Raw genomic sequence first — 14,998 nt, 5'->3', positions numbered from 1 at the left:
CACACACAAAGCCTTGGATTCCATCCCCAGTACTACCAAAAACAGTAGGAGGGGGAGATGGAAAAATGGAAGAGATTTGGGTCAGCAAGATGACTCTGTGGGTGAAGATGTTTGTTGCCAAGGCTGGTGATCTGAGTTCAGTCCCCAAGAATCACATCCTCTTCTTGCTTTCTGAGACAGGTCTCAATAAAGTTGTTCAGGCTGGCCTCAAACTCACTTCATTGCCCAGACTCTCTTTTCATTTGCAATCCTCTTGCCCCAGCCTCCCCAGGAACAAGATCGTGGAAGAGAGAGCTGAACCAGCAAATTGTCTTCTGACCTTAACATTCTTGCTGTGCCATGTGCACACACACACAGTTTTTTAAAGGTTGTATCTTCAGCCCCACCCTGCAGTGATTCTGTCTTTGTGCTCTGGATCCAGGTCTCGCATTGGCATGGTGAAGCTGAAGTTTTGTGAGCCTCACTTTGAGCAGCATGATTTAGCTGACATTACAAGCTTGAGTAAAGTTCCCATTGGCTCATCTGGCCCCGTGCTCCTCTCAGGGATCAACCTGTACTCTTCTGAATCTTAACCCCCAGACCCTTGGCTCACCTTTAAGGTGCGTTTGTCAGCACTGCTGCTACTTGGCGAGGAGAGGTTGGGAATCGCTCACCTAGAATCTCATATGAGATGTCCTTACAATTCTAAATTCAGAGACTTTGTACTTCATTTTAAATTTCTCTCACATTTCCTTACATAATTTCAAAAATAGAGTTTGGACCTACATTTTCTTCTTGGTTTCTAGCTCATTATCACCCTTAATCTTATTATCTGTTTGTTTGGTTTTTTTCATTGTTATTCTTCCATTTTCTCTCTGTCTTGTCTCCAAGAGGGCCTGGAACCCCTGCCCCTCAAGTGCTGAGAGATTATAGGGCTGTGCCTCACACTTGTTCCTTTTCCTAGCGTCCTTCCCCCCACCCTATTTCATATCTAAGTGTGAAATCTAACCGGCAACTAATGACCTCGCTCAGCCTGCTCAAAGCCAAATCTGCATGGCAACCAGTGACTTCACTCAGCCCACAGAGTCGTGGCTACCTGGCATTAGGTGAGCTAACAGCCCACACAGGGCAACGCGCGGCCTTCCTCACCCGACTCAGTGGATGCCCCTGGGCGCCCGGTGAGGTCACGGGCCGGCTCACCGGGACGGAGAGGCCGAGATGCCGGCCACGGGCCGCGATGCCGTGGGACCCCCGGAGCGGCGCGGGGCGAGGCGGCGTGCCGCGCGCGCGCGCTGAGGCGGGTAGGGACCGCTGTCCTGCCCAGCCAGCCTCGCCCACTCGGGAGCCGTCCGCGGCAGAGGCGCCTGTCCTTCCGGCCGCGGGGGACGCCGTCGGGATGCTGTAGGCCGGGCTGTCTCGGTCTCAGAAGACCGGCAAACGGTACCAGCAGATTTCTGTAAAGACTCTGGATAGTGAGCAACTGTTTAAAATCATGTTTTTAGGCTGGGCGTGGCGGCGCACTCCTTTAATCCCAACACTGCGGACGCAGAGGCAGGAGGATGTCCGAGTTGGAGACCAGCTTGATGGACATAGCGAGGTCCAGGACAGACAGAGCTACACAGTGAGACCATGCCTCAATAAGTAGGCCCACTCCGCACGCAGGAGGCAGAGGCAGGCATGTTACTCTGGGATTTAGAGGCCAACTTGCTCTACCTAGCAAGTTCCGGGACAGCCAAGGCTACACAGAGAGACCCTGTCTCATGAAACAAAATGATAAATATGGCGTAGGAAACTACTCACGGTTTAATAGAAGAAAAATATATAGAATGTATAAGAAATCCATATAGTGTGCATAGAGGTTAATACATAGGCTTGTTTTCTGTGTATAATAGCCACATATAATACACAGTAACCAGAGTTTCTCCATTCCTGCTGTTACAAAATAAAAGGTCATGTGCTATACATGTATAAACTCAGCTGTGTCCCCTTCCAAAACGTAGGAGGAGCAAACACTTAAAAGCATGGGTTTGTCACTGGGAATTTTGTTTTGATTTTTTTTATACTCTTAAGACAAAGTCTTACTGTGTATCCCAACTTGGCCTGGAATTCTTGATCCTCCAGGGTCTGCCTGGAGATTTCTGGGATGACTGGTGTGTCATCACATCCAGATAAAATCATGGTACCTTTTGAGTTCATTCAGACCTTGAACCTAGTTAAACTAAAACCTCAAGAGTCCACCCACCAGCTGGAGGGACGGAGTTTAGCAGCCCACAGGGCGTCCCACAGTCAGAGGCACTCACAGGAATCCATAGCTTCAGCTCCAGGAGACCCAGTGCTCTCTTCTGGCCTTCACAGGGACCTATAGCACCCCCTACACACACAATTAATGAAACCAACCAGGAACCACCCCACCTAGCAAATGGCACTGTCCCTTCTCAGGCCACATGCTCAAACCTTGCAGGACATCTGCCCTGTTCCCAAAGAGGACGCTGGCTACACTCTCCCCACAGAAGACAGGGGTGTCCTAGTGAGAGCCTGGGAGCTGTGATCCCAGTACTCGCACGAGGCACATCCAGATCCACCCACTGTGTGCGTGTGTAAATTAGGACTCTGCTATTCTGGTACTAGGAAGGTGTTAATGTGTGAAGTGCTGTCCTAAAACCATGGAGAGAGGGCTCAGTGTGTCAAGTACGTATTAGAGGAACATCAAGGCCTGAGTTTACTGCCCAGCAACCACGTAAGAGCCTGACGCAGGGCAAGTATCAGTAACCCCAGGCTGGGAGCTGGAGACAGGTTCACTAGCCAAGTTAGCCAAAATATGAACCCTAGGTTGTGCTAGACTGCTCTGAAAAAGCAAGATGGAGCATGACCGAGGAAGACATCTGGTGTTTAACTCTGACCTCTACGTACACACATGAACATACACAAAAGAGAAAAAAACAGGTGTTTTCATTGTTTGACATTAACTCTTGTTTTAAACTGTGTGTGTGTGTGTGTGTGTGTGTGTGTACACATGAGTTCAGGTGCCTGCAGAGGACAGAAGGAGGGTGTCAGTTCCCCTGGAGCTGGAGTTACAGATGGTTGTGAGTCACCCAAGGTGGGTTCTGGGCCCTGAACTTGGGTCTGTTGCAAGAGCAGTGTGCATTTTTAATGGCTGACACACCATCTCCAGCCCCCAAATAGTGTTGGTACACGGTATGACCACTGGAAAATGTGTACTTTTTGTGTATTGTCTGAGACATAAATGACATGTTCAAGCACATGGCCTTCTCCCAAGCAGTTTATTTAGTATATATATATATATACTGTGAAACAGTGCAAAACCTAGAATGGAGGTCCTGTCACCTCAGACCTCGGAGGTGGAGGCAGGAAGATGAGGAATTTAAAGCCATCCTCAGCTACGTAGGGCGCTCGAACCAACCCAAGCTAATGAGACTCTGCCTCAGTACAGATATATCATGCGGTCCAAAGCTGGGTGAAACCAAACATCCAAGATGTATGTTTTCTTAAAGATTTATCTATTTATCATATACACCTGCACAACAGAAGAGAGACCCAGATCTCATTACAGATGGTTGTGAGCCACCATGTGGTTACTGGGAATTGAACTCACGACCTTTAAAAGAGCAGCCAGTGCTCTTAACATCTGAGCCATCTCTCCAGCCCCCGATGTATGTATTTTTTTAAAATATTTATTGCGGTGTGTGTCAGTGTGTGCCACTGAGCATATGTGGAGGTCAGAGCATAGCGTTCAGGGTTGGTTTTCCCCTTCCACCATGTGGGTCCTGAGGATTGAACTGAGGTCGTCAGGTTTGGCAACAGATATCTACAGGCTTGGCTATCTCCCCTGCCACGATGATTCGTTACAAATCAAATGCTCTCTACCCTTCACTTTCTGTTCTCTCCGCACGATGTTCTACACAGAAGCTGACCCCTACAGTCTGCTGGTTTGGTGACTCAGGACCCCTTTGGTATTTGAGCTAGTGAAAAGAAGCCCATGGACCAACCCTTTGAAGCATTTCCCGGGGCTGAGAAGCAAGAACCTGTGGAGGAAGAACCCACAACCGGGAAGAAGAGCATCAATCCCACATCTCTGTCCTGGGGTTTCAAGACCAAAGAGGTTCGTGTTACCAGGATCCCCAACCACTTCCAGGCCAAGAAAACAGAGAACCTCCTCATCCTAGTGGCCTTTTCCATCGGACTGGGCAGCATATGGCGCTTCCCATACCTGTGCCACCACAACGGAGGAGGTGAGGCCTAGGGGCTGTACTCTGAGGTTAAGGAATTGGGGGGTCAAGATTCCCCAGGGATAGTATGGAGAGCAGGGGCAGTCTCTGACATGGACTCAGAGGCTGGCTCTTTGATCACATTCTCCTGGTGAGGTGGCCTAACTTGGCCACAGAGAAAGAGGATCCAGCCAGTCCTGATGAGACCTGACAGGCTAGGGTCAGATAGAAGGGGAGGAGGACTAGGGAAGGGACATGGGGGGTAGGGAACAGGGAGGGAGAGTGGGACAGGGAGGAGATGAGGAAGGGTGTGAAGGGTGGGGGACCCCGGCCGCCTGAGCAAGCCCCCACATCTCTGCAGGAAGCTTTCTGCTGTTGTATGTCCTCCTCCTGCTGCTGCTGGGGATCCCCCTCATGTACATGGAGATGATCATAGGACAGTGGCTGCGGATGGACAACATCCGGGTCTGGAAGCAGCTGGTCCCCTGTCTTAGTGGTGTGGGCTACTCCAGCTTACTGGTAGGTGGGGGCTCGCAGGGCCGCAGACCCCATGTCCCCTCCCATCCGAGGCCCCCCTTAGGCCACCTTGTCCTCCCCAGGCTTGCATCTTGGTGAGCCTGTACAACAGCGCCTTGATGTCCTGGAGTCTGTTCTACCTTGGCCACTCGTTTGATTACCCTCTGTCCTGGGAACACTGCAGCTTTAAGAAGGTCAACAATAGGACTGGTGAGGAGAGGGGCCAGAGACAGATGCAGGAGCGAGGGAGCCACCACGCGAGTGGCCTAAGTACCTGGGCTTCTCCACCCTCCACAGATCTTGCCTGCCTTCGAACGGTGCCCTACCAGTATTTCTGGTACAACACCGCCCTCTTCACCTCCACGGAGTTGGAAGAAGGGATTGAGGTTCTGGTCCTTGACATTACCCTGTGCCTCTTTGTCACATGGATTCTCCTCTATGTCACCATGATTACCAGGATAAAGATTTCAGTGCTAGTAAGTGTCCCAATGGCCACCTGTGTCCCCAGCAAGGGTCCTACAAATGAGAAACTTGGCTTATCTCTCACATCTCCTAGACTCACCCTGGGTCCAGGCCCTCACCTCCCAGGGCTTCACCATGCACCTGTCAAACTGCTCAACCGTTTTGCTTTCTAGCGTCCCATCTGTAGTGTACAAGGTGTCTGTGGCTGCCTCCACCTCCACATTCTGGCTTCTGTGTCCATGTGAACATATGGACTCCCTCACATGTCCCTGGAGGACAACATACTTAATTAATTCTTTTTTTTTTTTTTCAAGACAGGGTTTCTCTGTGTAGCTCTGGCTGTCCTGGAACTCATTCTGTAAACCAGGCTGGCCTCGAACTCACAAAGATCTGCCTGTGCACTCTCTCGAGCACTGGGATCACAGGCCTGTGCCACCACTGCCCAGCCCACACTTAATTCTTGACATAATTCCTGCAAATATAGACTCCACTAGGACTAGACCCAGCGTGAAAGTGGCCCCTTTTCATTAGTCTTTCCATCACTTTGACCTGACAGGAAGCAACTTCATGGAGAGGGGATGTCTTTGGCTTGTGTTTTGAAGGTAGACAGTCCACTCTGTGTGTGTGTGTGGGGGGGGTGCTGGCAACATGTGGCCCCGTGGCACCAGAAACATCTGGTTGGGACTTGACATGTCCTGAGCTCTCCACAGAACAGGAAGCAAGGGCAGGCTGCATGCTGATGCTCAGGTGGCTTTCTCCCCTCCCCCCTTTCATTCCATCTGAGACCTAAGCTCGAGAGGTGTAGACAGGTACATTCAAGGTAGGTCTTTCCAGACTGGTTAATCCTCTCTAACACAGACCAAAGACATTCTCTGAGGCATGCCTCAAACTCCTAGGAGATCCTAAATCCAGTCAGGTTGGCAATGCAGGTTAGTCATCAAGAGCTGGGGAGATAGATGGCTTGACACAGAAGCATGACCAGGTAGATGCTGGGGGTGCACACCTTTAATCCCCATGCTTGGGAGACAGAGGCAGGCAGATCTCTGAGTTGGAGGCCACCCTGGTCTATAGAGTGAGTTTCAGGACAGCCAGGGCTACACAGAGAAACCCTGTCTCAAACACAAACAAAAGACGTAGAAGCATGTGAGCCTGAGTCTAATCTCCAACACACGTAAAAAGTAGACACGATAGCACACCTGTGATCTAAGAACCGGGTGGTGGAGACAGGAGGACCCCAGGAGCTCAACAGTCTGTCAGCCTTGTCTGAACAGCATGCTCCCAAGCAATGAGACCCTGTCTCAAAAGACAAGGTGAACAGCAGGGAGGAATTGGAGCTAGTAGTGCTCCAATTAGCAGGGCTGAGTATAGGGGGAAGAAAAGAAACAAAAGATTTTGGAGATAGGAACATGATTGCTGTGTGGTTTGGGAGCACGGGATTGGGATGGGTGTTGTTGGCTCCTGTCATGGTCTTCTGAGCATGCAGGTGGGCATGTATGCACAAGCTTGTGGAGGTCAGAGGTCAGCCTTGGGTGCCATTCCTCAGGCACTGTCCACCACTCTCCCATGGCACCCATTCACTCCCTGGGCCCCCTGCCCCCTCCTACCACCTCCCACCTCCTACTGACCCTCTCATCCCCTGCTAATGTTTTCTCTGTCTTCCTCCTCCCTGCTTCTCTCGACTTCCTGGTCAGATGCTGATTTTCTCCATATTCTTCCCATACGTCCTCCTCCTCTGCTTCTTCATCCGCAGTCTCTTCCTGGAAGGCGCGATGGCTGGCCTCAGGCGCCTGGTGGCCACAGAGGTGAGGATGGGGCTCCAGACCCTAGCCCTTCTCTGCCTTACCCCCTCCCCCAAGGCCTCCCACTTCATCCCCCAGTTTGTCTTTTTTCCCTCTGCCCAGCCTCCACCCCTCTGATCGCCTCACCTGAGAATCCGCTCCAAATGCCTCTGTCTTCCACAGCTGTCTATCTTGGCATCACTGGACACGTGGCGCCAGGCTGGAGGCCATGTGCTCTACTCCCTTGGCCTTGGCATGGGCACCATCATCACTTTCTCCTCCTACCAGACCAGAGGTGACAACTACATCAAGTTGGTGTCCTTTGTGGTCATAGTCAACCTGGTGACCTCATTGCTGAGCACAGCCATCATCTTCCTCTTGATGGGGTTCTGGGCATCAACCAGCGGCTCTAGCTGTGTTGAGAAGTGAGTGGAATAAGCTGGCAGTTAGTGGCAGAGGCGTACCCCCTTAGCTGTCCTTCAGCCCCACAGTCCTGCAAATCCGATCTCCCGCTGGCACCCACTCTCCCTTATCCTCATAGCACACAACCACCAGGGAATCCACCAGGGCCCAGTGGAAGCAAACAGTCTCAGAAATTGCAAATGAAGTTAAGGAACGCTTCCAAATTGCTATTTAAACAACAGGTCTACTGTCATGGCTTGCCAAGCCTCCGGAGGCAGCTGTTGGCATAGGAGGTTTGAGTTGGGAGTCTTAGAAAGTACTGGAGTCTGAGCTTTGTCCCAGGGGCTATGCCGTATTGGTCATGGGTGTAGCCAGGCATTGGGGTTTTGATTTGCTTGTTTCTTCTCCCCCCTCCTTCCTCTTCCTTTTTCCTTCTTTTTCCTTCCTCCTCTCTTTCTCCTTTTCCTTCTCTTTTTCTTCCTTCTCCTCCTCCTTTTTTCTGACAGGGTTTCTCTGTGTAGCCCTAGCTGTCCTGGAACTTGCTCTGTAGACCAGGCTGGCCTCATACTCATAATAATCCACCTGCCTCTACCTCCCAAGTGCTGGAATTAAAGATGTGCACCAGGACTGAAGAGATTTCCTCAGTGGTTAAGAACTTTAGCTACAGCAGGCAGTGGTGGAGCACACTTTTTAATCCCAGCATTGGGAAGCCTGATCTCTGAGTTCAAGACTAGTCTGGTCTTCAGAGTGAGTTCTGAGACATTCAGGGCTACAGAGAGAAACCCTGTCTCAAAAAAAAAACAAAAATAAGAAAACAAGGATACTGGCTGTTCTTGCAGAGGACCTGAGTTCAATGCAAAGTGCCCACGTGGTGGTTTAGGGCCATCTATAACTGCAGCCCCTGGTGCCACTATGCCCTCTTCTGGCCGCTGCAGGCATTGCCTGCACGAGGCGTGCATAGGCGTGCATACACACCACACACACACACACACACCACACACACACACACACACACACACACACACACACACATGCGTGCGCCCTCAGCAAAGCACCTAAACACACACAATAGTGAAGCTGTGTGCCACCTCGACAGACAGGGCCCTGCAACTCGTTTTGCATACAGCAACTTTCTGAGACACTTTTAAGTCTTTTGAGCTTTTTCCTCCTTCCAAATTCTCCCATACACCTCTCCTTGCTCTTTTTCAAATTCGTGGCCTATTTTATTTTATTTTTCATTAATTGTTGTAACATTCATAGATTTTTAACAACTCCACAGTTTTTCTTCCAGTTAGGATGTTAAGGGTAAGAAGGTTAGGGTCAGCAGCAACTTTTTGTCTGTCTGTTGGCTTGGTACATATGTGCCCCAGGTGGAGGCGTGTGTGCACCCAGGTTGTTTCTCTGGTGTGGTTCCAGTGACCATACTTGGCTTTGTATGACAAGTGATCTGTCCGCTGAACTACGTCATTGGCCAGACTCTTTTTTTTTTTTTTTTTTTTTTTAAGGCAGGGTCTGAGGGGGCCAGTGCTGGCCTTGACCTGTCCAGGTAGCTGAGACTGACCTTGAAGTTGTGACCCCCCCTCTTGGCCTCCTGAGTGCTGAGCTGACAGGCATGTGCCACAATCGGCAGCTTGATGTGAGAGCTGCATGTGGCCACAATGAGATGGCCGAGCCTGCCGGGGTGGCTGAAGCTGAGAGTCAGCACACGGGAAGCAACGAGAAGCCACGTGCTTTTTTTCGGGCGTGTAGGACAGAGCCTTTGGAGATGAGCGCTCCTCCAGGTGAACCCACGCCCACGCTGGGGCTCCGCTGCTCACTTCGTGGCAAGCATCTGAGTCACAGCTTTGTTCACAGTGACCAAATGGTGACTGACCCTTGTCTCGCTCATAGCTGACTGTGTAGTTGCAATCTGAAATCCTAGCACATAAGATTTCATTAAAAATTTTCAACACAGCTATCCAACTCAGGGAATATTGGGCGCCACTGAAAAGGGCTTAACTGCTGCTGTTTCAGTGGCTCCGTGTGTTAGGCACTTACTCCCCAAAGTCCAGAGGCAGATGTTTGAGAGCATCAGCTATAATTAGAAGAGGTCACTGGGATGGGGTTCTCATGAGACAGTCAGTGTCTTTACAAGAAGAAGTGATTGGGGCAGTGGTTTTAATTGATTTTGATCCCAGCCCTCAGGAGCCAAGGCGGGCAGCTCACTGTGAGTTCAGGCCAGCCTGGTCTATTAAGTGAGTTCCAGGCCAGTCAGGGCTACACAGAGAAACTCTGTTTTGAAAAAACAAAATAGCAACAACAAAAAAGAGGAAATAATGGCTCAGTTAGCAGTGGCTCTCTGCCTTTCTGATGCTTTGACCTTTGGTACAGTCCCTCAAGTTGTGCCCACCCCAACCATAAAATTTTTGTTGCTACTTGGTAACTAAATTTGCTACTGTTATGAATCATAATGTAAATATCTGTGTTTTCTGATGGTCTTGGGCAACTGGTATGAAAGGATCCTTTTACCCCCAAAGGGATTTCGATCCACAGGATGAAAACCACTGGCTCAGTAGTTAAGAATGACAGCTGTAGCCAGGCATGGTGGTGCATGCCTGTAATCCTAACACTCAGGGAGGCAGAGGCAAGGCCAGCCTGGTCTACAAAGTGAGTCCAGGACAGGCGAGACTACACAGAGAAACAAAACAAAACAACAACAAAAAAAGTGCTTTGTCAGAAGACCTGGGTTCAATTCCTAACACCCACATACATAGTGGCTTCAACCTTCTGTGACCCCGTTATCAGGGGATCAAACACCCTTTACTGGCCTCCTTAGGCACCAGGCATGTATATGATATACAGCCATACATGCAGGCAAAGTACCCATATGCATATAATTTTAAATATTATTATATTTATTTAAAAATAAATAAAATAGTTGAGCATAGTGACACATGCCTTTAGTTTCAGACTCAGGAGGCAAAAGCAGGCAAATCTTTGTGAGTCCCAGGCCAGCCTGGACAACATAGCAAGTTCCAGGTCAGTATGGTTGCATACTGACACACTGTCTCAAAACAGTTCTTCAAAAATCTTTCTTTATAGCTGGGCAGTGGTGGAGCTCACCTTTAATCCCAGCACTTGGGAGGAAGAGGCAGGCAGATCTCTGTGAGTTTGAGGCCAGCCTGTTCTACAGAGTGAGTTCCAGAACAGCTAAAGCTACACCGTGAAACCCTGTCACGAAAAACACACAAAACACGCACGCACGCACACACACACACACACACACACAAAGAAAGGAAAAAAAATATTTCTGTGTATTTGTGCCCTACGTGAGGTTTTGTGCTCCACTCGCATGCCAAGGGAAGCCAGAGAAGGGCATTAGAGCCCCCTGAGCTGGCTTGGAGACTTCTGTGAGCTGTTATCTGGTTGTTGGGAACAAAACTCAGGTCCTTTGCAAGAACAGTGTCTGCTAGGCCACTGTTTTGTTTTCTTTTACTCTTTAAGTTAAAAAAAAAAAAAAGCCAGGCAGTGGTGGCACACACCTTTCATCCCAGTACTCAGGAGACAAAGGCAGGCGCAGAGGGGCAAAGAGGGAGATAGAGGCAGACAGAGGCAGAGAAGCAGAAGCAGAGGCAGAGGCAGGCTAATCTCTGAGTTCAAGGCCAGCCTGGTCCACAGAGTGAGTTCCAGGACAACTAGGACTACAGAGAGAAACCCTTCTGAAAAACCAACAGACAAACAAATAAAACAGAAAAACAAAAACCACTGAAACAAACAAACAAACAAACAGGAAGTGATCTGAGAGCTAGCAAGCTGGTTCTGTATGGGCACACAGTTCCCTGTGCAATGTCAGGACCCTGATGAGTCCTAACCAGCAAAATGAGGCCCTCACAAGTGAGGCCCCTCAACCATGGACTGCCAGAGCCACAACAGCATGCCTCATGGACAATCTCACCACACTTGATCTTCATTCTCCTTGGCTGTTGATTGCCTTTTCCCCACCTGTCTTCTTTCCTTCCCACCCTGTCAGGAGTGTCTCCAATCTGGTCAGCCTCATAGCCAAAGGTGTGCTGTCCCAGGCTGCCTGGCCTCCCAAGGACATCGTCCACAGACCCCCACTGGAGTACCTGGACTGGATCAGCCATCTTCCCATGCAGATCCAGCAGGAGGTGGTCTACTTCTCCCTGCCGTGCAGCATCCTGGTGCAGAAGGAAAAGGTGTGTGTGTCAGGGAGGCCTGGCCTGGCAGCCTCGCAGCGGGCAATCTGCCATTACCCCAGTGTACCCAGGAACTGGAGGTCATCCAGGTCACACAGCCAAGGAAGGCCAACTTTCAACACTTTCACCTCCAACTTCCATGCTGGGTGTCTATGTTTCTGTCCATGACAGACATTAATAATCAACTTCTGCACCATCCCATCCCATCCAGATTCTGCACTGTTTCAGAGCTCTTCTCCTCCCACAGTTCATGGAGGGTCCCGGCCTGTCATACGTGGCCTTCTCTCAGGCTGTCTCACTGTTTCCCGGCTCTGCCTTCTGGGCCATCATCTTCTTCCTGGCTCTGGTTATCATGAGCCTGAGCACCATGATAACGCTCCTGCAGGGCATCATGCTTCCTCTGCAGCACAGCATCTCCACCTTCACAAAGTACCCCAAGCTGGTACCAGGTACAGAGCCCTGCCCTGGAGCCTTCCCCACGCTCACCACACCCCAGTGTCCACTGTCCACGCTCCCCGTACCCCAGTGTAGCCCAAACCACTTCCACCCTTAGTGGTTGTCTGCTTGGGAGGACTTCTGGGCAGCCTCGTCTTCACCAGCCGCCCTGGCAGCTACATGGTATTCCTGATTGATGAGCACCTGGTCCCTATGGTCCTCGTCATCATCGTGGTGTTCCAGAACCTTTCTCTAGCTTGGGTCTATGGAGCCAAGAGGTGATTTCCAATCCCAGGGGGAGGGGTGCTTAGCTTTCAAGTCCATCCTAGGCCTCTGTGGGTCCTCAGACAGACGGCAGGTCAGCTCCTACAGGAAGATGCAGGGTCCAGTGCCCTGGAGGCCCAGGGGCTGTGGTGGTGGCACAGTCCCATGGACTAAACAATTCTCATGGGGTGACAACATGGGCCAGATCCAGGGAGGGCCTGGTCCCCACACCAAGCATCAGGGTCCTCTGAGAGAAGCAGGGAGGGAAAGTCTCCCCATGTCCAGGCCCCAGATGTCCTGACAGTTCCCTCCTTCACCCAGGTTCAGGGCTGAGATGTTCGGCCAGCTGGGCCGCCTGGTGTGGGCACCCTTCTCCTTCCTGTGGAGCTACGTGACCATGCCCACGCTGCTAGCCCTGCTCACTATCTACTTCCTGAATCTCTACCACAGTGAATCCCTCTACTACATCACCTGGAATAACAGCGTGGTATAGCTCCTGCCCATGGGGAACCCCAAACCAAACACATAGACTCAGGCCCCCATCCTGCACCTCCTACCCCCCAGGGACTTGGGGAACCCTGTAGACAGAGCACCCAGACTGAGCCCTCACCCTGTATATTCTCCTCTGGAGGACCTGGGGACACTGCACCCACACTGAGCCCCTCCTCTTGTGCCCCACTGTCCCTGTACCCAGAGTCAAGAAGTGAAGCAACCTTACTCGAAGATGACCCTGAGCTGGGTCACCTTCCTCAGTCTCCTGGCGCTGCTGCCTATCCCCGTGTACCCGCTGCAGCACTGGTGGTACCTGGACGACAACAGCTGTGAGCTCTTAGAAGACCCTGTGTCCTCCAAAAAGATGGTGCCGGAGCCCAACAAGGTCACCCAGTGGCCCATGCAACACCTGAAGAGACCCACCCTCAGAAGCCTGAATAAGTCCAAGTCTTCATTCCAAGGCAAGAGCACCCCAGAGGCCTCATTCATTCACCCCCCAAAATTGTTGGAAAAACAGGACAGTGAATGCTACTCCACCTTCAGCTACCCCGGCGGCTCTCTTCCTGAAGCACTGAGGCCCACTGTCCTCTCAGCAGGCGGTCTTGGCGTCCACAGCACTGGACGGAAGGGAGGGGCACGTGGCTTTGAGGAAGGCTGTGAGAGCCCTGCTTGGCAGCAGTCGGGTCACCTGTTTCTGGTAACTGGTGATGTGCACCAAGCCAGCACCTGCCCCATGGAAAGCAGAAAACTGGCATGCAGAAACCCAGCCCAAACTTCTGGGGTAGCCCTGTGGGCCTCAGATGGACATGGACAACTCAGAAGCCCATCCTCGAGCAGCATGGACACTGTGCCCAGGGCAGGCCCAGGGCCACCCCACTGTCTGTGATATGCATGCTCAGATGGGCATCCAGCCCAGCCCCAGTGACTGAGAGACACAGTGCTCCCTCTGGCCCTGGCTGGCCGTCGTGCCTGTCTGCAGTGTGGCTGGCCAGGGATGATGGGCTCAGATGGCGCCAAGATAGCAATGTTGTCTGTCAATAAATGAGGTGGACAGCTCCAGAGTGAGCCACAGCATTCTCTCACACACGTGCACTTCCGGAGCAGCGGGGGAGCTGGGCCCCTGCCTCTCCGAGGACACAGCGGAAGCTGGTGGAAGCTGCAACAGCAGCACCTTCTAAGGTCTAACCTGACACCGACCACCATGCTGCCCCCCTCCCCAGCCCACGGTCCTGCTCTCACCAAGAGCTCAAGGAGCCAGGCCCACAGATGGTGTACAGCCCTCTGTGGGCACCTAGCTCCTAACGGGAGGAGGGCCCAGTACTCGGCTGCTCCTGGGGCACAGACCTTTCCCTGTAGTCCCATCTCCATCACTGGTTTACACTTTCTAAGGAAACACGTCCCCACATACTAGAAAACCCATGGCATAACACACATATACTTTTTTTTTTTTTCATTAAGTTAAAATAGTGAAAAACGAGAGGGAGGGTGGTATTGGGAGGGAATGAGGGAGCAGGCTACAGCTGGGATACAAAGTTAATAAACTAATATTTAAAAAATAAAAATAGTGAAAAACAAGGCACCCTGAATTCCCTCTTTTTTAAAAGATTGACTTGTACCTGTGAGTGTCGTGTTCACACGAACAGCACATACATGGAACCATGTGTGTGCTTGGTTCCCTCGAGAAGTGTGGATGGACCCCATGGCTCTTCCATGCTGAGCCATCTCTCCAGCCTCTAAAGATCCTGAGAGTTAGGCATGAGTTTAACCTGACTTTGGAGTGTTTTTGCTGGTTGAAGGGGGCGTGTCTAACACGGAGAAGTCCCTCCAAGGAGAAGCGACACTCACTCAGCTTGACCCAGAAGCGCTCAGGGCTGCGTTCTGGATCCCTGAGGCCTGCTGGGGATGGGAGGTCAGCTGACCTTACCTGTGAGGAGCCATCGAAAAAGCCCAAACGGAGATGGGGGGCTTGTCTTCAATCCCAGCACTTGGGAGGCTGGGATCTCTGTGAGTTCGAGCCCAGCCTGGTCTACAGAGTGAGTTCAGGACAGCCGGGGCTCCACAGAGAAACCCTGTCTCAGGAAAAAAGATGTGTTGTGGCCATTGAAATGAACGTGGTCCATAAACTAGAAATGGGTCAGAATTAAGTTCCTTGGTCTAGAAAGCCGGATGAGTGATTTAGATCTCTTGCTGCTTCTGCAAAGGACTGGAGTTCATTCCCGGTTGATCCAGGTAGATGAAGTTAATTTGA

General features: G+C 51.2%; 1 protein-coding gene across 1 annotated transcript; it reads left to right on the top strand.

Annotated features, from left to right (window-relative positions):
- The first annotated feature begins 3,976 nt into the window (after window positions 1–3,976).
- LOC110560630 (orphan sodium- and chloride-dependent neurotransmitter transporter NTT5-like) lies at window positions 3,977–14,045 on the top strand. The gene is made up of 12 exons (XM_021656620.1): window positions 3,977–4,229; window positions 4,567–4,724; window positions 4,805–4,931; window positions 5,019–5,197; window positions 6,875–6,985; window positions 7,145–7,386; window positions 11,373–11,559; window positions 11,807–12,008; window positions 12,113–12,272; window positions 12,580–12,745; window positions 12,953–13,447; window positions 13,971–14,045. The coding sequence occupies exons 1-12, from the start codon at window positions 3,977–3,979 to the stop codon at window positions 14,043–14,045; spliced, it is 2,355 nt and encodes a 784-aa protein (XP_021512295.1).
- Window positions 14,046–14,998: the final 953 nt, after the last annotated feature.

Source organism: Meriones unguiculatus, chromosome 1, assembly GCF_030254825.1.
Source record: "Meriones unguiculatus strain TT.TT164.6M chromosome 1, Bangor_MerUng_6.1, whole genome shotgun sequence".
Taxonomy (NCBI): Eukaryota; Metazoa; Chordata; class Mammalia; order Rodentia; family Muridae; genus Meriones; species Meriones unguiculatus.
The sequence above is the reverse complement of the archived record's forward strand: the minus strand, read 5'-3'. Positions and strand labels throughout refer to the sequence as shown.

Excerpts from the sequence above, each read along its gene's own strand:
- LOC110560630 (XM_021656620.1), top strand. The coding sequence starts at position 3,977 with ATGGACCAACCCTTTGAAGCATTTCCCGGGGCTGAGAAGCAAGAACCT. Across the intron at positions 12,009-12,112 it reads GTACCCCAAGCTGGTACCAG|TGGTTGTCTGCTTGGGAGGA; the intron begins GTACAGAGCCCT and ends TTCCACCCTTAG. Across the intron at positions 13,448-13,970 it reads AGTCGGGTCACCTGTTTCTG|CCCACGGTCCTGCTCTCACC; the intron begins GTAACTGGTGAT and ends CCCCCTCCCCAG.